The 27,207-nt window shown below is 47.8% G+C and overlaps 2 protein-coding genes across 2 annotated transcripts in view; one reads left to right on the top strand and one right to left on the bottom strand.

The window, feature by feature from the left end:
• The first annotated feature begins 8,682 nt into the window (after positions 1-8,682).
• On the top strand, positions 8,683-9,906 carry LOC119454366 (tigger transposable element-derived protein 6). The gene has a single exon (XM_037716319.1). The coding sequence runs from the start codon at positions 8,683-8,685 to the stop codon at positions 9,904-9,906; it is 1,224 nt and encodes a 407-aa protein (XP_037572247.1).
• A 1,539-nt stretch (positions 9,907-11,445) lies between these two features.
• LOC119453744 (uncharacterized) overlaps positions 11,446-27,207 on the bottom strand; it is a 66,044-nt gene continuing 50,282 nt past the window's right edge. The window contains exons 9-11 of the mRNA XM_037715807.2: positions 22,683-22,809; positions 22,101-22,158; positions 11,446-12,735 (exon numbers count right to left, since the gene is read on the bottom strand). Of these exons, the coding sequence (XP_037571735.1) occupies positions 12,638-12,735; positions 22,101-22,158; positions 22,683-22,809 (283 nt within the window). The 3' untranslated portion in view covers positions 11,446-12,637. The remainder of the gene's footprint in view (positions 12,736-22,100; positions 22,159-22,682; positions 22,810-27,207) is intronic.

Below are 27,207 nucleotides of genomic sequence, written 5' to 3'. Positions count from 1 at the left end.
GTTTGAATCCCTCCTCCGTTCAGGCAGGGACCAAATGGTATCCTACAAGGCAATTCTAGAATTTACCACCAGGGCAGGAGATATTACCCCGCCGCTCACAATAACTTGCAATAAAAAGCAATCAATGACCTGGCGCCTTTTACAGATGCACACTTTCCCAAACCCAATGACCTACAGGCTCCACTATAGCGGGCTACATACAGCAGAATGTAAATTATGTGCACATAGAGCCGATCTTCACAACATCATGTGGGCATGCCCCCTCACAAGGCCCAAAAAGGGTTCGGCAGCTTGCACTAGTGGCGCAAGGCTGGAGTAAGCAGCGGAGCTGCTGATTGACCTAGCTTCTTCCAGCTTTTACTAGGCTTGGCTAAGTTTTGCTAGGAAATGCTAAGGCACGGTATTCTGAATCAGTTCGCCGCCAACGCGCAGATTCTCGATTGGCTGTGCGACGCGCTTCAAGATGACCGGTTCTTATTCGGGTGTCCGGATCTTCTTTGGTCGTCCCATGTCAAGACTACATGTACTCGCCACAGAGTCAATGAAGTTCTGCCGCCGTCGCGGCGGCTCCGAGCTGTATCTCCCCGGTGACATCAAGGCCAAGCTGCGCCTCCACATTTGCTGGGGCGTGGCTGGTCGAAAACCTGCCGATCCACCGCCAGAGGTGCCGGCTAGTCACGGACACCGCGCACGTTCGGTACGGTGGCTAGATTGGTAGGTGTGCCGACCGGCGTAGTTCACTGCTTCTCCGCATCATGACAGCAGGAATGGCGCTGCGGTCAGAGGTTTGCCGTGAAGCGCGCGTCGTCTGCTATTGAGAGTGTTGTTATTGCGCCTGTTATATTTAATATAATAGGTTTTTCACAGTAAAAACTGAAAGAAAATGGTTAAATTATGTTGAGAGAGTGCTTAACAGTTCGATGTTTCTTGTTGCAATGAGTATTCTTCAAAAGCGGTCATATTTATATCGTCTGTTAACACGCTCACGTCACGATAGTTCTCCAAGTTCTTGTAATTTCCTTAGACGTTTAAGGAACGAAGTGAAGACTGTGGGCGATGAACATGAATACCAAGCTCATGAGACTCCGAGACAGAGTGAAAGTGCTCCTGCACAGAGGAAAACAAGCCGCAATGGCACCACTTGCTCTGTGCTAAACTGTAAGTTCGGCTACAAACATGCAAGCCACTTGCGAAAGAATCATTGGTTTCGATGCGCTGAGACCCAGAACTTTTCGAGAGACGTGAACTTGCCCTTCGCCGTGCTGAAAAAATGTTTCAACCGCATTAGTGATGCGCCAGCGCCCCTTCAAGGAGCCTGTCGTCGAGCGTATGACCGGCAGGAAGATTGTGCAGAAATGCATTGGCGCTCCCAGTTAGTTTCTTAACAAAACGTCGCTTTATGCATTGAAGCACAAAATTACCTAGAACGTCAATGCATTTCTCCGCAAAGTTCGAGAATTGATATCTCGAAACTCGTGCCATCCTGAGAATTAATTCCAGTTGGGTCCACCTTGCGAACTCCACAGCTACAATTTGTAAATTGCAATATGGGTCATCAGGTATTTAGTTAAAAACTTAATTAGTGAATTTTTGTTAATTAGCCGATTATTCATTTCAATTTTTTGTGCAAGTAATGTCCGCCTCTTCGAGTAGACCAGCTCATAAACTAGAATTAGGCTATCTGCCACAGGCAACCTTAAATAAATTTTGAAAGTGTTCGCTGAAACACCCTATATATTGGCATCCTTGTTATTAGTTTCCTGAAAGCTTACATTGTGCACTGCCCTGTAAGACAAATTTAACAGCAAGGCCAGAGTATTTAATAGTAGCGCGTTTGGGGCATGGATACTTCAACACTACTGCCGATCTGATGCTTCCTGCTAAATTGGATATGGCTTCATTACTGCCCAGGTTCAATTCCGCAGTTGCAACTTGTTGCAATATTTATGCAGGTAATGTAAACCTGCTTTTTAACTAATCTATGTAGAGAGGCACAACTACATTACTTGTAGCAGCAATTTTAAATCCACTTTCTGAAAAAAGAAATAGAGTGTTATACAAGCTGAAGGTGGTGGCAGGCAGAAAAAAAGAATGACACAAAGTTCGAAACAAAATATTTTTTATGGAAGGGTGTACAATTCAACTCACAGGGACCCAGACATTGCACAAATCTATTAAACAATCCATTCATTAGGACGCTCTACAGATTGGTTCACAAATGTGACCATAAGCTAATGCCCTATTTGTTTGCAAAAACCAACAGAATAGAAAAGAAACTCTCTGGCATACACAACATTTCAGTATTCTATCTCATTTAATAAGTCACTGAACCAGTGTCCGTTCAGATAAGGGAAGTCACATATATGTACAGGCATACACAATTCCCAACACAAGGTTCAAAATATAGGTCATGCATTACAGGGAACACATGTAAAAAACGAACACTGCAATCGTAACACGACAGTGTAACACAGACTTTACACACCATACTGCAGCTGCTCCGTAGTCCATTAGTTTCTCAGGTACTTCACTTTTGTGATTGATCTTCCTGAACTTGCATTCGAGATGTCACTGCCCGACAAGCATGGCACATAAACAAAGTGAATGTGTGGAACATTTTAACCTAAATTCACTAGGAAGCGACTGCAAAGTTTGGTAGGCTGAGATCACGAGATCTACAAAATTCAAAACTTCCGCCTAGCTTAGAAAAGTAGAAAAGAGGGTGTGAAAAATGGCTTGTAAAAAAAGCTTTCACGGTCGATTTGTGTTCACTTAACCATTCACCCAATACATCCTCCATAATTAAAGGAATAAAATGCTGATATGCCCACTGTAACAACCAAGCATAATCAGCGTGATTGCCACAATCAGAAAATAATTGAAGGTCGGCAATGTTCCCATTTTAGCCGAACCAGCCCCACATATGAATTTGTCATCCCATCTCCATCTGTGCAAAAGAAAAAGGCCTTAAATTCACCATTCGTTATAACCATCTTAGAGGTCGACTTGCTTTAATCGATGCCCCACGCCTGCGATTCCATCTGGTGACTTGAATGACCTGTGCATCGTGACCAGTGGTGCAGAAAACTGTGCACAAACGCTCAAAGTCTGTTTCCTCAAACTTTAACAGGGAAGCTTTGAACAACAATACTGTCCCGGAAAACAGAAAAGGAAGCCCATAATGAGGAACAAAAAGTGTGCCACAACCTTGCATGCACGTATATAAACTAGTTCACGGACAAACAAAACAGCACAGTTGTCACTTTGCAAGGGAAGTCGATGGATCATGGTGTTCACATAAAGCTTAATCCACAATCAATACCCAGTACGTAGAAAGTAGTGTCACTGCATTGGGAAGACTTCATATCCTTTAGCAGTAAAGGTGGAACATGATGCATGTGCTTGACAATTGCTTCAACATCACCTGGCCAAATGAATGGCGGAGCACCACCATATTAGTAATTTACAAATCCAGTTGTGGTCAACAAGATCACAGCTGAAACATTCCATAAGTAATCCAAAAGACGCATGCTTTTCATACCATATTTGCAGCAGATCTTGCACCTCTTATGAAGTATGAAATTCCATTAGATTTACAAATAGTACAGAAGACGAGTTAAATTATTAAACTGCATATTTTCCATACGCAGTTTATGCTGGAGTTGGGATAATGCCCGATTGCTTTACATTAACGGCGCAACTTACAAATCTTACAGAACAAAAAAATGCTCAGCAACATGTGCAAGTGTGCAACAGACCGCACATTCTGGCATGCGATGACTTTTACGGGTGTTCACAGACACCGCCTAAAACTCGGCACGTCACAAAGGCAGCCTATTTTCTCAGAACTTTCCTTTGAGTGATGACTTGAAGCAACGTACGAAAGTAACTTGTTTTGTTCGTTTCTTCATACCAGTTCACAAGTTGTCTGGTTTTTCTTGTACTACGCATTATGAATGATAACGGCAGTTCAGAAAACAAGCCAGGCGTGTTTGCAGTGCACTTAAACGTTTGACCCTTTGATGCCTTCGATCGGAGCAACACCATGACTAGACCACTGCACTATTCCATTGTTGTTGCACAGCCCTTAACACATTTGCCAAAGCAACTCACCCTCAATGAGGTTTGTTAGAATGAGCAAATTTTTCACTTTCGTGAGCTCACGTATACATAGCACAGCATAGATTTGCTCGAAGATGTCTCGTCAGCTTGGCTAGTGTTATCCAAACCAACACATCCACTGGTTGAAGCTAACTGTTCAAAGGCACGCAAGAAACTTGGCACAGTAGTTTCCATCACTGCAAAGTTGGTCACTAATTCAACCTGCAAAGTTGGTCACTAATTCAACCTTCCTTCAACATCGTTAAATTTGTAAGAGCGAAAGGGCAGCATGCTTTTTAAGTGCGTACAGTCAAGCCTCCTATATAATGAACACCTATATAACAAATGCTTGAATATAAAGGAGCAAACTAAAGGTGTTTCTCAGTAATAGCATGCAACGAATGTGCTCATAATGAATACTAGGATATAAAAAAGGTATTTTTGGAAAGAATGCAACATTGTTATACTGAGAACCAATTGTTCTTTTAGTTAGAACAATGCACAATTTTCAGTTTTTTCAAGTGCACAAGCTGAATCTAAATACGCTTACTATAACAAGGAAGCACTGTCCATTCATCGACAAGACAGCAGAGGTGCCCATAGCTCGACAAGTGAGCTCATAGACTGCGCACAATGCAGCCACGAACGGTCCATTTACACCATACAGTTCGTGTACAGTGGAATCTCGTTGATACGATCTTCATGGGAACCGCAAAATAAAGCGCATCATCCAAAAATCGTATCATCTAACGTATTATTTAACTAAATCGTATTATGGAAAAAAAAAACTATGCTACTCAGCTCCGCCCTCGAAGACCAACTCTGGGCCGTCCAGCGGGCCGAGGAAGCCGCCAGAGCTCAAGGGCTCGTGGCCAACGCCTAGGCAGGGGTACTCGCCCAAATCGCCGAATAACTCGCCGGAATATCAATAATGTTATCGTTCTACTTCTTCTATCATCCTGAAAAATGCATTATGCAGAATCGTTATCAATGAGGTTCCACTGTAATTGGTACGATGCTTCATACGCCAGTCCAGTAAGGCCCATATTAAGAGTCTTAGTTCCTGCAATGGAGAAACTGAGCAAATGACTCTGCAGCTGTCGCGTCACAGAATTCAAGCAAGCCCTGCTCATTAGTATGGCACACTTAGCACATACTATCTTTCATGCACAACACTTTGATCCAACAAGCATTTGCATGGCAAACAAGCATCAGTCTACTTTTGCAATCAGATAAATGAACTGGAAACTTCAGCATACCTGCCAAACTTTGAACTGCTAAATTCGTGAAAAATGCGTGGACACGAAACCAAAGGAAGGGTAGGGGGGGGGGGGGGGGGGCATAGCACACATTTCTTCAAAAGCTTGCCCTGAGCACACTATTTCTGTAGAATGTCAGCATTTTTTTTATTACGATTTATTTTTAGACACTACACACACTTCCTGCAGCAAACTTGCAGCAGCGGAGAATGATGAGCAGCACATTGTTTTCTTTAAAGCACAGTAGATTTTTCAGCAACTTTACCATTGCTGATGTTGCCTCCTTTAGGAGCTGGTCTGTACAAGTTTGCTTGAAGCGAATATTCCTCTGGCATCCTTTCACCATCAAAAGACTTCTAAAATAGAAGGTTTCAAAACCAACACGCAACACTTCTTTTTCCTAAGAGAACTTATTTGTTTTTTTTAAACTTGATGCAATGTAAGTACAGTCAACTCCCAATAATTCGAAGCTGCTTAATTGGAATTGTCGGTCAATTGGAAGTAAACCGAGGGTCCCATCAGTTCTTCATGCAATTCTATGGAAATAAATGCTCGGTAATTGGAAGTTAAAAGTCTAAAACATAGGGTAATTAGAAGTTAGGTTTCAATCGAAAGCCTCGAGGCGATCGTAAGGTTTGATAAAATTGCTATTTTTAAAGTGCAGAAACAGCTTTGTGTGTCGTAGTGGTATCGACAGCATCACAGCTGACCACAGCATCACAGCTTATGAAGCGGCAAGATTAAGAAGTGAAGCCTGACACAAGCAGTACGTTTGAACCTTTGTCTCCGTTTTTTTCCTCGAGTTGGTTCGCAAGCGCATTGGGTTCATTCCACTGGCGTTTCCACGTGTCGCATTTCGGTTGCGCTTGCAACGATTCTTGGATTCTATTGCTCACTTGACTAGGCGACAAAAGTCGAGATTTTGAAAGAAGTTGAGAAAGGAGGCACCGCCAAGCAATACATTGCAAGGAAATACGAAATACGGTATCAAGCCTAACACCCTTTTCAAACTTTATCAATAACAAGCGCTCGATACTGGATGCTTTTGAAAATGATCAATGCAACATGTCTCCAAAGAGAATGCGTACCGGCGCCTACCTGTAGTTAGAGCAAGTGCTGCACCTTTGGATTAGGGAAGTACAAAGCAACCAACTTCCTCTCAGTGGTGATGTTGCCGCGAAAGCCCCGTCCCCTGCAGCGATGGGGATCAACAACTTTGTTTCTTCCGATGGATTGCTGACGCGCTTCAAGCATCCTCATGACCTGGTTTTTAAATGCGTCAGTCAACCAGGAAACATGCACCACATGGAAGGAAGAAAAGCCATCCGCTTTGCTTACTTGCCGGCCAACACGACATCGGTGTTGGTACCCATGGACCATGGAATTATAAAAAAATGTAAAGGTGTTGTACAGAAAGCATCTTCCTGAGTGGATGATATTGTGCATAGACAACTGCACTCGTTATGAGGTGAGCCTTCTCAGTGACATCCACATGCTAGCACGTGCTTGGTGTCGCGTTGAACAAGAAACCATTGCTTACAAATCAAATAATAAATAATGCCAACTGCTTTAGGGCTTGTGGTTTCGCTGAAAGTGCTTCAGGAGATGTTTGTCTTTTCCAACGGGGAAAGCAGACAAGTGAGCTTGACGACACTGGTCTTAGAGCAGCTCTCGGCGACGTCCATTTCGAAGAGTACATTGCCGTGGACAGCACAGTCAAGACATGTTCGCGCAGTGGTTTGTTGCGGCAGAGAACAATGCAGAAGAAGCACTCATACACATCTAAAGTCTGCAGAACTTACTCTTCGCAGCAATATTCTGCAAGCAGAAGCAGACAGAATTACCTTTTTTTTTTCCATAAACAGTGAGCTTTCAAACTAATAAAAATGTGCATTTTGTGCTTTGTGGTTAAGTAGAAGTTCGTTTAATTTGAAGTTTTTCATGGTCCCTGTGAACTTTGTACAGTAAAAGCTCGTTTATCCGGTTAACTCGGACTCGCGGCGCAGTCCCGGCAAAACTGTGTATATTTCAATGGGGTCAAATGCTCATTAATTCGGAGGGATTTAGCCGCGCACCGGTTATCTCGGACAACTCCGCACGACTCCAGAGTCGCGCGATCTCGGTGGCTTGGAGGCTCAAGCACCGCTTGCCGTAACCGACGGCGGAACCGAAGTTTTGGAGAAACCGAAACCGAACGAACTGCAGCAGAATATGATCATGATGATAGTGAATGAGGGGGAAGTGGCTAGGTGGCGCTAGTCACCACCCGGCGGAAGCGCTTGGGCCACCGGCGCATCCAGTGTCTACTAACAGCTGCTCGCTACGCCTACTGGTGTACTTCGTGACTTGGTTGATGTAGTTCTTTGTGTTGGGACTTCGCGTGTTGCGGCTGTGTGTGTGCGCGTTGCCGCCGCCGTCGCGCTTCATACCGATGGCGACCGTCACAGGAGTTAAGCGGCCACAGCAGCCAGCAAATGATCTTGAAAGAAAGGTGATGATATTGAAAGACGTGAACGCAGGTGTTTCTTGACAAGAGATACAGTAGAACCGCGTTATAACGAAGCGGGATATAACGAACTAATGGATATAACGAAGCAATTGTAATTCCCCTTGAAATTCCCATAGACGCCCATGTATTTAAAACCTCGTTTTAACGAAGCGAAAATTTCCTCACAATGGATATAACGAACCATTCTTTGTCCACAACGAGCATTTACTGATCATTTTGGTATACGTGAATTCAATATCTTATAGCGGGTTTATGTCCCACCACGGCTGCGGTAATTCAAAACTTGCGCCTTGCGCTCCCCAGGAGCCGCCTGCCAACACGCGTGTGGGTGCGCGTCTCCCTGCCTCCCCTTTCCTCAGGAACTAATGGACTCGCCCGCGCAGCAACTCGCGCGAGCGTGCGCGTCAGCCGGCCTCCCCTCTCCTGTGGAACTCATTGACCCACCCGCGCATCTGACCTCCTCCTCCGACACGAGATGGACACGAGATGGACAACGGCAAACGTAAGCGCAAAACTATAACAATCGAGCAGAAGTCGGCAATGCTGAAAGCCATTGAATCCGGCGTCAAGAAAAAAAAAGTGGCCGAAGATTTCGGCGTATCGTTGAGCACGCTGTCGACGATCTTAAGCAAGAGAGAAGCTATTACCGGCGCTGTTGCACGTGGCGTCAAAGGCGACCGAATGAAGCTGCGAGCCCCCGCCTTCTAAGCTGTCGAGAAGGCGGTGTTCAACTGGTTTTTAGAAATCAGAGCAAGCGGCACTCCTGTGAGCGGGGCACTTCTGCAGCAGAAGGCAAGGAACTTCGCGTGCATCATGGGGCACGATGATTTTGTGGCGAGTGACGGCTGGCTGCAGCGCTTCAAGGAGCGCCACGACATCGTCGGCAGGGCTTTCAGCGGGGAATCGCTATCTGTGGACCGCGAAGCTGCAGTGGCGTGGATCGAGAAGAACATTGGGCAGCTGCTCGAAAAATACAGCCCCAGGGATTTGTTCAACGCAGATGAGACTGCCCTGTTCTATCAGATGTTGCCGCAAAAAACCTTGGCCCTCAAAGGTGACCGCTGCCAGGGCGGTAAGCAGAGCAAGGTCCGTGCGACCGTGCTACTTTGTGCGAATATGGACGGGTCCGAAAAGGTGCCGGCCCTCGTGATCGGCAAAAGTGCATCACCACGATGCTTCAAAGGAAAGCGGAAACTCCAAGTGAGTTATGTGTCCAACCGCAAGGCCTGGATGACAAGAGAGATCTTCGCACAATGGCTGCGTGAGAGGGACGAGCGGCTGGGCAAGCAGAACCGCAAGATATGCCTCGTCCTGGATAACTGCGCGGCCCACCACACTACCGTTGTGCTTAAAAACATTGAACTGTGCTTTTTGCCGCCTAACACTACTGCGGTTGTGCAACCCCTCGATCAAGGGGTGATCATGAACTTTAAGTCGGGCTACCGCAAGCGTGTCATCGACCGAATTTTGCTCAATATGAGCATGAAGCGCGAGACAACGATCGACCTGTACATGGCGATCGAGATGTTACAAGCTGCCTGGATGGCCGTCACTGCAAGCACGATCGCCAACTGCTTCCGGCATGCCTCATTTGGCGTCAGCAGCGGAGAGCCCAGCGAAGATCTCGGTGATGTCGCCAGTGAGGGTGCCGCGGGCGACCAGGCCCAGACGTCGTGGGACGCTCTCCTTGACGCCGGCGTTGTGCCTGACTGCGACACATTCTGCACGTACGTCGGTGCCGATGCTGACGCGGTGACAACCGAAGAGTTGTCAGATGCGGAAATTGTGCGCGCGGTGACGGGGGTGCATAATGACGACAGTGACGAATGTCTCGACACCCCGGAGCCTAATGTTGGCGAACCCGACGAACCGACGCCCGTACAAGCGCTGGATGCGACAGACCTGCTGCGCCGCTTCTTTGGTGCTCACGATGACGGCGAGGACGGACTCGAAATAGCGGCTGCAGCTGAAAAAGCAGTCATCCGCTTGAAGAAGAGTCGGCAAAAGTCTATTAAGGACTATTTTTCTTCGAAGTGATCTGCCAGCTGGTGTGCTGAATTTGGCGGAAATAAAGTGCATTGTTCTTTATTATTTTGCTAGTTTTTTGCCTTCCGACGGCCGTTTTGCGCTGCGCGGCGGGCTGCTGTGATATTCGGTGGTGAGTACATTCTCTCTTGCTGGCTAATTGTCGGTAGAAATGGATATTGGCTATAACGAACTAATGGTTATAACGAAGTAATTACGACTCCCCCTTCAACTTCGTTATAACGAGGTTTGACTGAAATGAAAAAGTACGATATTAAGAGAAGCACCTTAAGCGACTATGTGAAGAACCAAGCAAAAATTTTCGAGGCGTTTGACAGCGGCAAATTCACCGGAAAACGAAAACGACTAAGGACGGCAGCACACCCGAAGCTGGAAGACGCACTGCTGCGGTGGATAACGGACATGCGGAACAGCCAGCTTCCCTTGAGTGGACCTTTGATCTGTCAGCAAGCCGAAAGGTACGCACTGAGAATGAACATCGAATCTTTCAGTGCGTATGAAGGCTGGTTTGCCCGCTTTAGAGAAAGGCACGGGTTGGTCTTTCGAAACGTGTGCGGGGAAAAAGCAGCAGTGGATGAACGGCGTATTGCTGACTGGAAGACAACTGAGCTTCCCCAGTACCTGGCTCGTTATGAACCTGCCAACGCATTCAATGCCGATGAAACGGCTCTCTTTTTTAAAGCCTTGCCGGAAAAAACGATCACGTTCAAGGGTGACCCGTGCGTTGGAGGGAAGAGGAGCAAAGAAAGGGTCACTGTGCTTCTCGCTTCAAATATGTCGGGCACCGAGCGCCTGCCACTGCTAGTCATCGGGAAGGCACGTAACCCAAGGTGTTTTAAGAACATTCACCACTTTCCTGTGCAATATCACGCCAATAGAAAGGCCTGGATGACCTCGGATATTTTCCAAGCTTGGCTGCACCAGCTCGACCGCCGCTTCTCTGCTAACAAGCGCAAGGTTTTACTTCTAGTTGACAACTGCAGCGCTCATACCAGAGTGACAGGGCTGGAGTGCATCGAACTTGTATTTCTACCTGCAAACACGACGGCTGCTCTGCAACCGCTGGATCAAGGGATAATTCAGCACTTAAAAAGCAGGTACAGAAAGCATGTGCTGGAACGGATCCTGCTGTGCAAGGAAGCAGGGCGAGAATATGACCTGACTCTCCTGACCGCAATTCACATTTTAGTGCATGTCTGGAGCGAAATGCCGCCCGCGGTCATTGCAAATTTTTTCCGGCACAGCGGCTTTGTCCACCCTGACGACTCGGATATTCCTCCAGAGGCCACTCCAGAGGACACCCGCGAGCCCACTGGAAATGTGGACGACGAGGTGAATGACACGCGTTTTGACTCTGTCCTTCCTAGTGACGTCCAGATTTTAGACTACGTCGCTATAGACTATCATGTTGCCGTTGCTGGTCCGCTGACTGACGATGATATATTATCGGAAGTGCTTGAAGAGGACCAAAATCACTGTTCCGATGATGACGGTCAAGATGAGCCGCCAACGCGACGTCGCCGCACTGTGCAGGAGGCTGCCGAAGCCCTCGCTGTCCTCGAGGAGTTCTGCGTTTGTTCTCGCGACAGTGAACGTGCGCACCACCACCTGATGGGATTAAATAAGATCGTTCTGTCAGAAATTCCGACGGCGAGGCAGACGAAAATAACGCACTTTTTCAAGAAATAAAGGTTTGTCTGTGCCGTGTACGTTTTCCTTTTGTTTTCATGGTCCATTCGATAATTCGGAATTCGGTTAACTCGGACATTTTCTCCAGTCCCGTGAGATCCGAGTTAACGAGCTTTTACTGTATTAACGGGAGTTGACTGTACTGCATTTACAGTTTGTCGGGCCAGTGCTGAACGTCCAACACTGTTTCCTTTACATGTTAAATAGCAACACGGCCGAGGGCAACTTTGTTGAATGCTATTATGAGTTTTTGTTGCTCAGAATCATCAAATAGCTTTGAGTGGCGCCAAGTGCACCAATCCAGTCTGCGCCGACGAGGGCGGTGATTAAGTGAGGTAAGTACTAGAAGGTGACTGTTTAAAAAAACCTGCAATCATTTGGCTGTCATAGTGCAACCAGCCTCTGCATAGGTTGCCAGGGGATGGAGCTTCAGTGCATGCATTGACTGTATTTTCGTCTATCTGTAACAACAGCATGAAAATGGTTGAAATACAGACTGACCAGGTCACAGGCAAGCAAATGTGCGTACAGCAACACATTGACAAGCTTTTTGGCCGCTTGTGGAACAAAGACACTTAGTTTCTGGTGAACCCAATATATTGGATTCTCGACTACATTCAGACTTCTAGGCGGACCTCGTCGAGTCCAAATTAGCAGTCGGTGACTGCATATGTACCCATCAAAAACGAGGCACGATAAGTCGTGGGAATCTTGCTCATGGTGGCGCAAATCCCATTTTACATTGACATATTTTTCTCAGGTACAAAATCTTCATTCTCAATAAAGGTAACAATAAAAATCTCGGAGCACATTATCGCATATCTTCACTTAGCATCCCTTTAAGGAAATGCGGAGCTACCTGTGATGACCTCTACACGGCACTACCACAACAAGACTATCACGTTCCTTGCGTTCATGGGTGACCCTCCTAGTGAGCTCTAGTTTCAGCCTCGAAGTAGCTGAAGCTGTGGCACACAGTGCTGCTTTCCAAGTAGGCGGGGCATTCCTAAAGGCACTTGCTGCTGTCTGACGCTCACATGTAGACAACATAGGTGGTCTGGCCCTCAGCTGGGACCGGGCCGTTCGGGTTGAGCGTGAATCCTGGGGTGTCGGCCAACTCGCCAGCTAGTGCTGCACAGAACACACAATAGAAAGTTTGAAATCAAAAGAGACATACTAGAGCAAACATATGCTCGAACACGCAAATGCGAAGAATACCAGTAGTGCCGTTTTGTGACAGTGCGTTCAGCAAAAGTGCAAAACACAACTTCTATTGCAATGACTGGTCATATAATGCTTATTTGATGGTGGGGAAGAATGGGTGGACAGTGAGATAATATTCTAAAAAAAAACTTTTCGCTCCTTTTTTTTTTTCGAAGACAGTAAGTAGAATAAGACAAACCCACACCTTCTGCATTACATGTGCGGTGCTTTACCAATTAAGCCGCCATTGCACCATCCTCCTGTCCATTGTCTTGAATATTTGCTGGCGTACAAGATCAGCCCAGGAGTGTTAGCCACTACCGCTCACGGCCAAGGCGGCAGATGTGAAAGAACCTTTTAACCACATGCGTATCGTAGTACAATCAAACCTCGTTAATACGTAGTCGGCCGGGAACAGGGTGTCTACCAAGTTGACATTTTCAGATTCCCTGAGTTTTCCAAGTTTTACCCGAGTGATTTTGCTAAATTCCCTGAGTGAAACGGAACTTTCTTTTACATCAACACGGGCTGACACCATGTTGTCTGATGCTGTCACTCTTTAGTAAGCATGTTAAAAAAAATGTCGCAATTGCACCCAAAAGGCGAAGCATCAATTGCGATAGCAAATTAGTAGAGAGCTATACGGAGTAAGGATGGTAGTTTTATCAGCTGTATATACTTCGACATGTAGCAGCACCAGCAACGCGCAAAACTGTTGTCGAGACCGTCGGCGTTTTGCCCGCGTTCGCACCGAACGCGCGCGGCGTTAGTCACTGTTGCTGGTGCCTCTGGGGACGGCTCGGAGGTTTTCGACGAGATCAGAACGGGACACTCACCGAGCAGCGTTCGAAGCCTTTACCACCTTCTCGCCTCACAACATTTTTATATAAATACGCATTTGGTGTCGCAGCTAAACGCTGCCTTCCCTCTCTCCCTCCAGTACCGCAACTTCGTTCCCTTTCAATAAAATTACAGCTAATTTTTAGGGATGGGCGAATAGTTGATTTCAGGGTCGCAGCAAATAGTGATTTGGTCGAATAATTTGGAATCGAATAGTTCAAATAGTATATATCACACATTACAGTGAAACCTAGTTAATTCGAATTTCACGGGATTGAAAAAAAAATGTCCGAATTACCAGGGTATCCAAAAAACAATAAGCAAATGCTTACTACATCAGCACGATTTTATTAGTGTAATGGACGAGCAAATCCTTTCGTTATTTTGCACAAAATCAGTGTGGAAACTGCAATTCTCCTCATCTCGTGACTGATTGCCTCTCGCAGTGGCGATCGAGGCCTCGCGACTTCCTTCGCAGCACGGCTGCGGCGCGCGCCATCATTTGCAATACGCTTTGCACTACTGCGCGTACATCCCGATTATTTTTTCGGCAGTAAGCTGACCGATACATCGCGATGTAGCTGGTGCTCTTCATCCTCGACAGCTTTGCACCGAGTCAAATCGAAACAACTTTTTGTCGCAACCGCGGCCGCTATCGACGCGATTATGAACGGCGACTTTGCGGTGCTTAAGGGTACAGCCACGCTAGCCGCAAAAACGCGCGCGTCATGCCGCACGCGGCAAAAGCGGCAGGCTTTTAAAGCTTGCCGAGGGTGCCAAGAGCGACGAGGGTGACGTCAGGGAGGCGGAGGTCCGGTTTGGAGCTATGGAGCGATTTCTGGACGCTGTCCGATCGCACCGCTTTTCGCTCACGGTGATTCCGCGTTCCGAGAGCACACGAGATCATATCGCGCTGCGAGACGCGATTGCCACGGTGGACTTCGCGACAAGGTGCTGGCATGCGGCAACTTGCCGCTCACAGCATGACGCGTGCCTTTTTGCTGCTAGCGTGGCTGTACCTGGCAGACGCACGCACCGAGTCAGAACGAAACTACCGTTTGCTGCAACAACTGCTGACGAAATCGCGGTCGCTATCTATGTGATCATGGATGGCCACTACGCAGCTTTTTAGGCACGCGGCCGACGTGTGTATTGAGTCAAAACGAAACTACTTTTAGCGGCAACTGCTGCGGAAGAAAGCGCGGCAGCTATCGACGCGATGATGGGTGGCGACTATGAAATCCCGCAGCCAACGCGTTGTTATGCGCGGACGGTAAACGCAATAAAGGCACAATAGGCACGAAGCGTTCAGTCGTTACTGTCATTCACGTACGATTTCCGCTGCTGACTATGGCGATGCGGACTCCGCCGCTTCGTTTCGGTTGGGCGCTAACGCCGTTTCTGCACTTCTGCGACGCACATTTCAGGCTCTTTAATGCAAACAACGTATAGCCTTCGAGATTTATGGTTGATGTATGGCAGCCATGACGTGAAGCATATCCTCCGAGATGTATATTGTCCGTCCGTGGCTTTTGGCTGCCTATTCGGGAGTGCTGAATAATTCGAAAATATAGAATACGTGAATTCGAATCGAAGTAAATAACGAATATAGAATTATTCAATCGAATATTTGACCATACCGTTTATTCGCCCATCCCTACTAATTTTCCCTGATAGAGCAACAAATTCCCTGATTTTTCCCCGAGTATTTTCAGAATATTCAAAATCCCTGAGAATTCCTGGTTTTCCCGGTTGGTAGACACCCTGGGGAACAACGTTTAGGTACGCACTAAAGATGTATGAATTAACTGCCAATGCCAGTTTAGCAGCTCCTTGCTGGCCGGAAAAGAACTACGTCACCATGCTGTCAAACACACACACACTCAGACAGGCTTTATTTGCGGGTAGGCAGCAAAAAATCAGTAATCTTCACTTGCCGCCGCGGCAGCCTTGCCAAAACGCAACATCTTCGAACTCGATAAGGCCACGAGCCAGTTTGTCCATGAGGCCCCGCTTACAACTTAATTAACAAGCACCGTGTAATGCGCACACAGGTAAACATGAACACGTCTCGCTCGATGCTGGAGTGAGGAGGCGTGGCCACAGCAGCGAGCATGCCGTCTTTCACTTAAACGCAAACTGGACGTCGAAAGCACAGTGCACACGAAGCTACCGGCACTAGTTGCACTTTGTCTGCAGATCGCTTTGAAGATAAGGCCTGCGCGGGTGCGCACTTTTTCCACGTCGCAGATCGCATTCAAGATACAGCGGCTGCCGCCAAAGTAAACTCCTCCCGTTCTCGCCTCCCCCGCCATGCCTCGCGCAGGAGAAGCGCGCTTCCGCCCCGCCTTTCTCCTTAGCGCGCGCGAGATTGAGTCGGCTGACCCTTGCACGCTTTCACTCGCACACACAGCGTTTGGCGCACGGCGACGATGTTTCCGTGTTTGGACTTTACACGTAACTTCAAAGGGACATCCAGGGTGACGGCAGAAATGCGCTTCGCAATAAAATGTGCCTCTGCACAGTTACTACTTGAATTGGATTCGACGGCAACAGCGAATTCCCACCCCTTACCGGCAGCTTCTCTGCGTAACTGGGAGCTAATCTCGAACGCATGCTTTTGTGTGCGGCAATCGACAACAGCTGTATGAGCAGGAAATACGTCATGATGGCCATGTTTCAAGTTCACTATCACTGGCGACTGTTGTCCAGGCGTCACAACTCGAAAATCGAACGTTTGCGCACATGAGCTTTTGCCGATTTTGTGCATGTGCGTGTAGAACAAGAAAGAGAAATAGTACGCACTAACCGTTTGGTGGGCAATGAGCGACTACGGCTTGAGCGGTCAGCCAATACATGGGGTTCAATGGGGGCTGGGCGGGGGAATCTTTGCGACTACGTTTAAAACGCAATCGCACATTAAGCGGGTACTTATTAACGAGGTTTGACTGTATGTAAGCTTAGAAGCAGGCAACTGCCCAACAAACCTATGCTACCTCATGGCATCAAGGCTGTAAAAGTCGAGGCCCTTGCTATACAATGAGCGAGATTGGGCACTGTGAATGACAAGCTCTCCATTGCACTAATAACTATAATATGTACCACGAGAGTCACTTCTCGATCAATTTAAACAAATGGTAGGAAGCAAACAGAAAATGTTAATTAGGCAAGGATCAGGGGTACAAATTTGAAATTTCGTATACGAATTGAATAATCCCTGCTATTCAATGCGTATGTGGCTCAAGAATTTGCTATTCAACATCGTTGAATAACTTATTTTTTATATTGTTATGGGGAGTATTTACTTAGCAGTAAACGGCTAGCGCTTGTCTAGTCAAGACTGCACAGAGCGCACAGGTTCCAGCAGGTTTTCAGTCCGACAGGAGAGCCTCTGACCCAGCCCCACTACGTCTTTGTCTTTGCCATTGCTCGTGACATTATCCCTGGCCGATGAAGCACCATGCCGGTGCTTGTTGTGGTCAAAATTGGTTATCAGAGTTGTAATGTATGAGGTGGGAAACATGTACGATGTCACTTCGTGGTGCGGCAGTCGATGAGGTGGATGCCATGGGAGATATCTCATAGGTGAGAGGAGTCACCTGGCACAGCACACGGTAGGGCCCGACGTACCGCGACATTAACTTTTCACAGAGGCCGACACGACGAGGTGGGAGTCAGAGAAGGACGAGAGAGCCTGGTGAAAAATCAGTATCCTGGTGTCGACGATCGTAAATGGCCTTTTATGCGGCCTACGATGACGAGAGCCGAGCGCGAGCAACTCCGCCCGCGACGAGCGCACGCGTGATGGCATCTTGCGCATAGGAAGTCATGGACGTGGAGGCCGGATCAGAAGGGAGCAAGGTGTCAAAGGGTAATAAGGGATGGCGTCCAAAGAGAAGATAGAAGGGGGAGTAGCCGGCAGTTTCATGACGCGATGAGTTGTATGCGAATGTGACGAACGGGAGCGCAACGTCCCAATCGTGGTGGTCATCGGAAACGTACACAGAAAGCATGTCGGTCAGTGTACGTTTGAGGCGTTCGGTGAGTCCATTGGTTTGAGGATGATATGAGGTGGTGAAGTTGTTATGAGTAGCTCATGGTTGAAGTAGATCGTCAACCACACGAGACAGGAAGCAGCGACCGAGATCTGTGAGTAGGTGACGTGGAGCACCATGTTGGAGGATAACGTCATACAGTAGGAAGTCGGCTATGTCTGTGGCGCAGCTGGTTGGCAACGCTCAAGTAATTGCATATCGCGTGGTATAATCTGTAGCGACTGCAATCCATTCGTTCCATAATCCATAAGGGATAACAACACTTATTCAAGCCTCGAGAGAGAAAGGATGATGAATGTGAGGACTGGTGCAGATGGTTCTGCTGCAGGATAGCTGCGGTTCTTCTGCAGGGGCACTGATTCGTGGGCGAGTGCACGGCGCACATTATGTCTGCTCAATAATTTGCAGTCATTCAATAAGGATGGCTCACATTTAGGCAGCATATGCAGTCGAATCTCAATACAACGAACACGGATACAGTGATGCTACTGCGGACTTCTGATTTGGAGCAATTTTCGGAGCATCAGAAATTTCATTTTGGAGCACTTTGGAGCAGGCAATTTGGCATTTGGGAGCAGCTTGGAGCAGCTGATTTTTCATATCCTGAAGTATTTCCAAAAACGTGTACATGCGACACACACACACACACACACACACAAATTGATATCGTGTCATATATTGCTAGTTTTTTCAGATGTCATTCCGTATATCCATAAACAGAAATGATGGACACATTGGCGGCATGCAGTTATTATAATCACATGTCATGCTGCGCTTCAAACAAGCGACAGTAGAACCCCGCTGTTACGTTCCCGGGCGCTGCGTCTTCCCGGCTGTTAAGCTCCCATAGTACCCAATGCATTGGTAGCACCGCTGTTGCGTCGCAAATGTGGGACCGTTCCCGCATCATGTGGCCTCTGGGCTGCTGTGCCTTTGTTCTGCGTTTTTCATGTTTGTATGGCATTCTTTACTGCTGCTCTACAAAGAGCATGGTGCCTGGGTTTCAAACCAAGTGAGGTGCAGAACTATGTGGGCATAAATATACAGTAGTTCTAGCGTTGTACCTGCAGACTGCCTCATTGATAGCAGCTGCAGTGCAGGCAGTGAGGCATTGTTTTCTTTTAGTAGAATCGACCATGTTATTGAATGAAGGCTCTCAGCAGCCTTCTGAATCATCTTCCATTGAGATGGAGGTTAGGAGAGTCACTGAGAGATAGGCAGCAATGCAGCTGCTAGGTGCTTTCCAGCCTGTACTTTTGTATGATGCCTCACTTCTGCAGCCAGGTGTATGTGCCAGCCCAAGTGGCCTAGAGAATAGAGCTCACGATGAGGTTCTCTTTATGAAGGGGTGGTAGATAGGTATTGTTACGAGATATCGTGGCATTACGATAATAGAGTCGGCACACGATGTGCTAAGTCGCGGGTCCAAATAATAGACGCTCGGTAAGCTGAATCGCGCAGTCGGAGGGGCCGACGCGCGAAATGCCTAGCCGCGGGTCCGAGGAATAAACGCTCAAGGTGTCGACACTCGATGAGCGATGTGCCGACGCGCGAAATGCCTAGCCGCGGGCTCGAGGAGTCGACGCTCGAGGTGCCGACGCGCGAAGTGCGTAGCCGCGGGTCCGACGAGTCGACACTCGATGAGCGATGTGCCGACGTGCGAAATGCCTAGCCGCGGGCTCGAGGAGTTGACGCTCGCAGGGCCGACGTGCGAAGTGCCTAGCCGCGGGTCCGAGGAGTCGAGACTCGCTGAGCGATGTGCCGACGCGCGAAATGCGTAGCCGCGGGCTCGATGAGTCGACGCTCGATGTGCTTAGTCGCGCAGTCGGAGGCGCCGATGCACGAAATGCTTAGGCAAGGATCCGAGAAGCCCGCGCGCGATGTGCTTGATCGCCAAGTCGGAGACGCCTACGCGCGAAAGGCTTAGCCGCGTGACCGAGGATTCCGTGCCCGAAGCTAGGTCGCGAATCCGCGTCGCCGATGCTCCGAATGCTTAGCCGCGGGTCTGAGACGTCTACAAAAAGCGGGATCGGCCACGCTACTGCGATGTCCACGTAGCGCCCGCTCTACTACTAGTCGAGATTACGGAAACTGCCCAGAGCTCGCGAAGAGACCGCAACAAGCGGTGCAGACGACGCCATCGCGAAGCGAGCACCGGACCAATGGCGAACCGCGCTGGAGTCACGTGGCGGGCGCGGGCAATTGGTGGCTCCGGCACGACCTTCAATCAATTGCTTTTTGTGTGCTTGTTTCTGTATGAAGGAGATAGCTGAAGCGGCAAATTTGAAGACGGAGAAATGCGCTTTCCAACGAGTCCAAGATGGCGGCTCTCGGCTGCGCCGTTCCGGAGATATCGTGGCTTGAAAAACGCCGTTTTTTCGCGATTTCCGCGAAAATTTTCGGCACCTTGGCTGATACAACAATGTTTTTGAGCACTTCTACTTGGTTTTCAGCGATGATATTTCGGGATCAGATAAAATAAGAGTTACAGAAATTGAAAATGTGATTTTCAAAAAATCGATTTTTTAGCCATTTTTCGCGATGCGAAAGCCGCGTCCCCCTTAATCGGGAAGCACGCGCTAGTGCTGTTTCGTATCCTGTTTGCAACTAAGGCTAGCCTTATCATCGCGTTGCACGTTTTAATTCCCCGTTGGTGCAATTGTCGGCGTTGACGCCGCCAAATCCGAGACAGTTTGGCGCAGTTAGGCGCAATTTTCGTCGATTGTATCAGGATGGCGCAGTAAATCCCATTTGGCGCACTTTGGCGTAGTTGGCGCAGCAGTGAAATCACTGCGGATATAATGAACAATCGGCTATAATGAAATAAGTACAAAATTTGGTTGGTCAAGCTTTATTTAATAGAGTATTCTCCTGCTATACTGAAATGTAAAATGCAGGATTTGACACAGTATCGGCTATAGCATAGCTAATTTTCGTTCGCATGAGACTCAAAATACAGTGGAACCTCGTTGATACTATCTTCGCGGGAACCAGAAAATAAAACGTATCCATCCAAAAATCGTATCATCCAAAGCAAGTCCCAGAATGTAAGAAAACAGGCTTACTTGGTGACAAACTCGCTTGCAAAGCTTCCTGCGGCGTCGAGTATACTGCTCCAAATAACACGCGCATTATGCAGAGCAGCATCAATCGAGATCACATGAACCGCAGCCAACACATTTTTATTGAGCAACTTTGAAATAGCTCATCAGGTTTCGCTGAACTTTTTTTTTTTTTTTCAAAGTCCGTAAGCAAGTTCTTTTGAAAGTTAAAAAACGAAGCCGCCGTTCCCTCACTCATCGCTTTACAAATCTGTTCACGCTTGCCGATGACGGCATACAGTGTTGAAACCGCCAAACCAAGTTCGCTTGCCAGATCCGCACGCTTCTTCTTTGGGTTTTATTCGAACTTGCAGATGATATCGAGTTTTTTCTTTCAAAGTCAGCGCCTTGCGTTTCCTTGACATAGCCACGGAGGTCACAGTACCACGAGGCCAAGAATTCCGAAACCGTAGAGCAGCATGACACAACGAGCAATACGACTAGCGGACGAGGGCAGGGCACTTCCTTAAGCCACGTGACCACATGAATATCTCGCCTGAAAAGCCAACCAAAAGAAGCGCGAGCAGACGACACTACGAGTGCAAAATATAGGTCGGGTGGGTCCGCACGACACAAGTTTCCCGCACGTACGTCACTTCAGGGGCTGCTTGGTCTGCTTTGCTCACAGCTCGTTTGCCGCCGGGGCGCGCGGCAATTTAAATCTGTCCAGGACTGATCTCTCCCACGGCACAAAAAATCTGCTTCACAGCAGCTTTTGTGGCACCCGTTTTACCATCCCGAAGAAGATGCTGACACTTGACCGAATTCAAAAACCGCAAATGTAAGCTTACTGAAGCCGCAAAAACAACAACCCGTCTCAGGCCATTTGGGCCCGACCAGTTCGGGCGTCTTGTGCTGCAATGATTCGTGTAACACTTCGCATTATCTAGATGTCAACTACATCGAGTCGGCCAAATTTTTTGGTGACTTCAGATAGTGCTTTTTTCCAGTTAATACGCTTTTTCTTGCGTTTTTCCTCAAAACATATGAACGAGGTTATACTGTATTCTATATTCTTTCGATATTCAGAGGTTGTTTCTTTCAAATATTTCTATTTGATTCGGTTAGGAAATTTCACTATTTGAATACCTCTAGTAAGGTTGTGTTAACATGGACAGGTGTCTAACAGCTATGTCGAATGAGAGCATATGGCACGGGTCTTCATATTCTTAAAAAGCGAACAATTTGCCGTCTTAGTCAGACAGTTACAACTAAACTGGACAAGTCCGTGCATGCGCTGATACCGACAGCGGCAATCAAGCTTAACCAAAATGCATCAAGTGGCCCATGTACTCACTGGTCAGGGTAGCGGGTGGGTCCACGGATGCCGATTCAGCTTCAGCCGTTGTTGCCACCTGTGGGTGGAACATTCAGGAACGATCATTTGCTTGTTGATTGTATATGACAGCCGTTTAGCTGGTACAACAGATGTGGCTAAGCTATGCCGAATACAGGTCGCTGACCGTTGCTGGCAAGTAAGTGCTTGCGATAAAATGTCACATTGATAACTTTACAAGTACGACAATGGTCACAGAGTATAGCAAAGAAAAACTTCGGGACAAGAAACATTAGGACAGTTAAACAAAAAAAGAAAATTGGGCAGACACCCATTGGAGGATGATTCCCAAAGTTAAGCAATCACTTCCCAGCAGACGTGCTGAAATATGTTGCCGGGATGCTCACTGGTTAGCTCTATCGGTTAATGCTACGAGAAGAGTGGATACAGTGATATATGGATGACGCTAACGCTGCAAGTGTGGCTGGAATGCCCGCATAATTGATACTACAATAGTCAATATGTGACAGGATATGCAGTCGCACTTGAGTGACCGTTGCCCCACAGAAACTGGACGAAAAGCCAAATTGGGGACTGACTGACCTGCACTGCTTCGGCAAGTGTTGTGGCCGCTGCGGCACTCTGCTGTGGTGGTGGGGGCAGCGTGGGGTCCATCCCGAGGCGCTTCATCTGCACGGCCATGTCAAAGAGGTAGTCGTAGCATTCACACCTGCAATACAGTCATCGAAACGCAGGTCACGACAGAAGCGACAATGTTACTTGTTAGGATGGGTGTCTTACAGGCGAACCTGGATTTAATAAACCAGATTTTTCTAAATACCGTAGGCTCCCGTTATTTCGGCTCCAGTTAATTTGATTTTTCAGTTAATTCAATCCCAGCCGAAGGCCTTGGCTGGCGTCCATGCATTTTTATGGGCCCAAACTTCCGTTATTTCGATCTCAAAATTGGCCTTTCGCCGAATAATTTGAATTTGACTGGTCAGCTTCGCCGCAATACAGCCATGTTATGCGGTAAAGCATACGCAATCTATTGCAGTGAAGCATACCAAGAATCGGAAGGGGACACTGTCAGGAGATACATTATACAGTGTAGACCGCTTATAACGCAAGTCGCCGGAGTCGCGAATATCCACACTATAAGCGGTACCGCACTATAACTAAAACAACTGTTTTATTGCCGATAATGGACACTGCAGGCGGATTTCTGCCGTCGCTCTCACCGTGCTCTAGGTTCCGTATTCACTTACTAAATAAATTAACAAGCACGGTGTCACGTGCGCACAAGCAAACATGAACACATCTCGCTCGTTGACCGTGGAAGCGAACTGTCAAAATGCTCAAGTGATGAAATGCGGCGAGCGAATTGACTTTCATGCTATCATGCCTCTCGCTTCAATGCGACCTATAAGCAGCGAAAACACGGCGTGTGGCGGACTTTCGGTGTTGCACATTGCTTTCAAGTATCGCCGAAGTGGATCGTCGCAGATTACGACCTGCTTCGTTCCACTGAAACCGTTCCGCATTGCTTTGCTGGCGAAAATCCTCTGCTTCTGTTTGCGCCAGTCCCGAACGCAAGTTTCGGATTCTCCGAACGCTCGTGATGCGGCTAGATTTCCGTCCATCTCCGCACTCGTGACCACTTTCCTTTTAAATGCGGCATCATAATGAACTCGATACTTCACGCTGATAGGGCAGACGAAGAGAACGTAAAGACAAACGGTAGACGATTGTCTCAGCACGTGTACTGCAGCACACGGAAGCTGTGGTGCGAGGTGGCCATTTTGAAATCCCGATGGCTATATGGTATAACGCAGATTTAGTGTCGTACTCTATTCTAACGCGCACGCAATTTTTGGACCTGTTTTATTGGAAAAAAGTGAGCGTTAGATTCGAGTAAATACGGTATTTGTATCGTGAGGGGAGTGTTTGCCGTCTAGGTTGACTGCCTAACTTCCAGGCAGTCGCACTGTAACCGGTATTTCGTGTCACGCAACTGCACTACAGTATAGACCACTTATAACGTAACCGCTTATAGTGCAGGACCGGATATAGTGCGGTCTTTTCAGACTCCCGTTAATTTTCCCATAGCACTCCATGTATACACGTATCGCTTATGGTGCAGTTGTAGGGAAACGAAATACCGGTTACAGTGCGGCTGCCTGAGAGTACTTCCGAACATTCCCCTCAAACGGGCGCCCCAAGGAGTGCTTGAGTAAACCAGAATCTAATTAATTTAGATTCTGATTTAGAGCGACCAGCACAGACAAGCCGGCACAGCAAGATCTGGGCGGGATCCATAGTCACCAAGCAACCAGCTACGTCACGCGGCTGCGCCATCTCTGATGGGGTCCCCGCATCGAGTGGACCGGAGCACATCACAGCCTAGCTGATGCTTTGACTAGCGAGAAAGAAGACGAGGATCGCTGCAGGAACGCCGACCACAGCAGCAGCCCCGACAGCCAAAATGATCCCTCCACTCGACGCGCTGAGGCATACAGTGGTATCTGAAAATATTGTGATATCCCGTGCACGCCACTCACGCGCACAGGTAAACATGAACGCATGTCGCTCGATATTCGTGGAATCTCGGTGCCAAAACACTGGAGGTAGGAAGCATGGCAGCAGCAGCCTGCAAATAGACCTTCGCGCTGTCTTGCTTCAACGCAAACTAAACGTCGAAAGCACTGCACTTACAAAGCTACCAGCACTAGGCGCTCTTTGTCAACATTGCAGATTGTTTTGACGATAAAGCCCGCACGGGCGCGCACTTCGTGCACGTAGCTCTCAAGATACGACGCCTGCAGCCTGCGTTGCAACGTACAAGCTGGCTGCACCGCTAAATTTCCGTGACCGCCACATTCAAACGCAATGTAAGATGCAGGAACATTACAGATTGGCGACGTTCTAAGCGGAACTTAATACTTGGAAGTCAACAGGATTTAGGTCGAGACCGTGAAAACGCGACGTAGCAGCTGGGAAAACACAGCAGCGAGGAACGTATCAACGGGCTTCCACTATTACAAATTTTTTCTGCTAAAAATAATTTCAGTTTTCTTGATTTTGTGTATGTGTTGATGATACGAATCTTGGGTGATATGAATATTTCATGCGAATATTTCATGCGACCCTGTGCGATTCATATTACCGAGATTTCACAGTAATTACATGACATCTGTGAATTGCTTTTATGCGAAGTGAACAAGACAAACAAAAACACAGCTCATGTGATGGCCATTACATACAGTAGCCGACGGATTTTTCAGACTCCAAAAATTCGGACTTGTTGGATATTCTGGACTTACAGATGTACTGTCAGGGTTCTCATAGAGCTAATGCATTTTGGCGACCGATTTTTCGGACGAATCTAGGTGCCAATGTTTAATTTTCCGGGCCAAATCGCTCACTCCGAGCCACGCTACCTGATCTTGGGGCCGCCATGTTAGATTTTCTGCTGGCTTGGCGGGGCTTGGCTTCCAGTGGCCCCTTCTATAGCCTTCAAGATTGGTAGACGCGCGCTATCCTCTCGTAGCTGAGGCCATGCCCGCTCTTCCTTGGCCGACGAAACGTTCCAAAAAGCGGCACTTGCTTTTTTTATTTTTTGGTCAGCTTAGCACTATTGTCATAATCACTAAAGCGAGATCCGTTTTTTTTTTTTTAAGGTTTCGGTTGCAGTTTTGCACGTGGTGCAAAATCATGTGCAGGTGTGTCTCGAAGACATTGTTGTCGCATCTTTGTGTGTGTTTGCGGGGCTTCACACTTGTGTGATCGGCGCCACCTCCTGTGCCTTCGCGTGAGCCAAGTGGTGCGAAGAAACGTGGCACGTTTCTTTGATCTTCATGGCGATCTGTGCCAACGGAGATCGCCAACACGGTGATGCTCTTGCGCGAATCCAAGCAAATCTGATCGCCTCCAAGCGATGCCCTGCCCTCCAAGGCAGCACATTATTAGGGATTTTATTGCGATAGCAATTATATGGACACTCCAAGCGCATAGTCGCCGCCGTCGTGAGGCTCAACGTCCAAAGTCCAACGGCGATAAAACCGACGCCGCGCGTCGTACGCTGTGTGTGCGAGTGATAGCTTGCGAGGGTGAGCCGGCAACCGCAGCTTAATCTTGCGCACGCGAGAGAGGAAGGCAACCGGAAGCACGTGGACTTCGTTAACCTCGCGGGGCACGGGGATGAGGCGACGGACAGGATGGGGGCTGGGGGGGGGGGGGGGGTGCGTTCTGCTCTTGCGGCTGCTGCTGACGGAGCTGCCGCGCAGGCACCGTATCTTGAAAGCGATCTGCTATGTGGCCGAAGTGTGCGCCCACGGGGGACTCATCTTCAAAGCGATCTGCGATGAGTACAAAGGGCATGCGCCGAGTGCCGGTAGTTTCGTATGCGCTGTTTTTTTTTTCGAAGTTCATGTTGCAGCAAGACAAGAGACAGCGCGAAGGTCAATTTGCCTGCTGCTGCTGGCGCGCTTTCTCACTCCAGCGTTTTAACGAGTTTCCGCACTCATCGAGCAAGATGTGTTCATGTTTACCTGTGCGCGCGTGACACCGTGCTTGTTTATTTAGTTAATAAGCGAATATTTACAACTTTATACGGCCGATAAAACTACTATCCGTACTTCGTGTACCTGTCTACTAATTTGCTATCGCAATTGATGCTGCGCCTTTAAGGCATAACTGCGACGTTTGTCTTCAGCTACTCTAAGCCTCACAATTGTTCTTTCCTAGGAGAGGGGAGGGGGGGGGATTCGGGCTGTTTGATTTTTCGGACTATTTTTCAGCCCCCACAAAGACCGGAAAATCGGTCGGCTACTGTAATACAGTAAAACCCCGCTAATACGTTATTCCTGGGACCATAAAAAAAGAAAGAAATGCAAGAGCTGGGAAACGCAAGAGCTGAGAAACAGGAAAAATTTAGAAATGAGAGTAGTGGCGAACTGCACACAATTTTATTTTAATTCTTACATGTGAAAAAATGATGCAGTTTCGCCTGAAAGCCGAAGCATCGATTGCAATAGCAAATTAGCAGACAGCTATACACAGTAAGGATAGTAGTTTTATCATCCGTATAAACTTGTAAACATTAGCGTATTAACTTTACAGTAAAATC

This window comes from Dermacentor silvarum, chromosome 5 (assembly GCF_013339745.2).
Source record: "Dermacentor silvarum isolate Dsil-2018 chromosome 5, BIME_Dsil_1.4, whole genome shotgun sequence".
Classification (NCBI taxonomy): domain Eukaryota; kingdom Metazoa; phylum Arthropoda; class Arachnida; order Ixodida; family Ixodidae; genus Dermacentor; species Dermacentor silvarum.
This window is presented reverse-complemented; position numbering and strand designations above follow the sequence as displayed.

Coding starts and splice junctions, on each gene's coding strand:
- LOC119454366 (XM_037716319.1), top strand. CDS start 8,683: ATGGGGCACGATGATTTTGTGGCGAGTGACGGCTGGCTGCAGCGCTTC.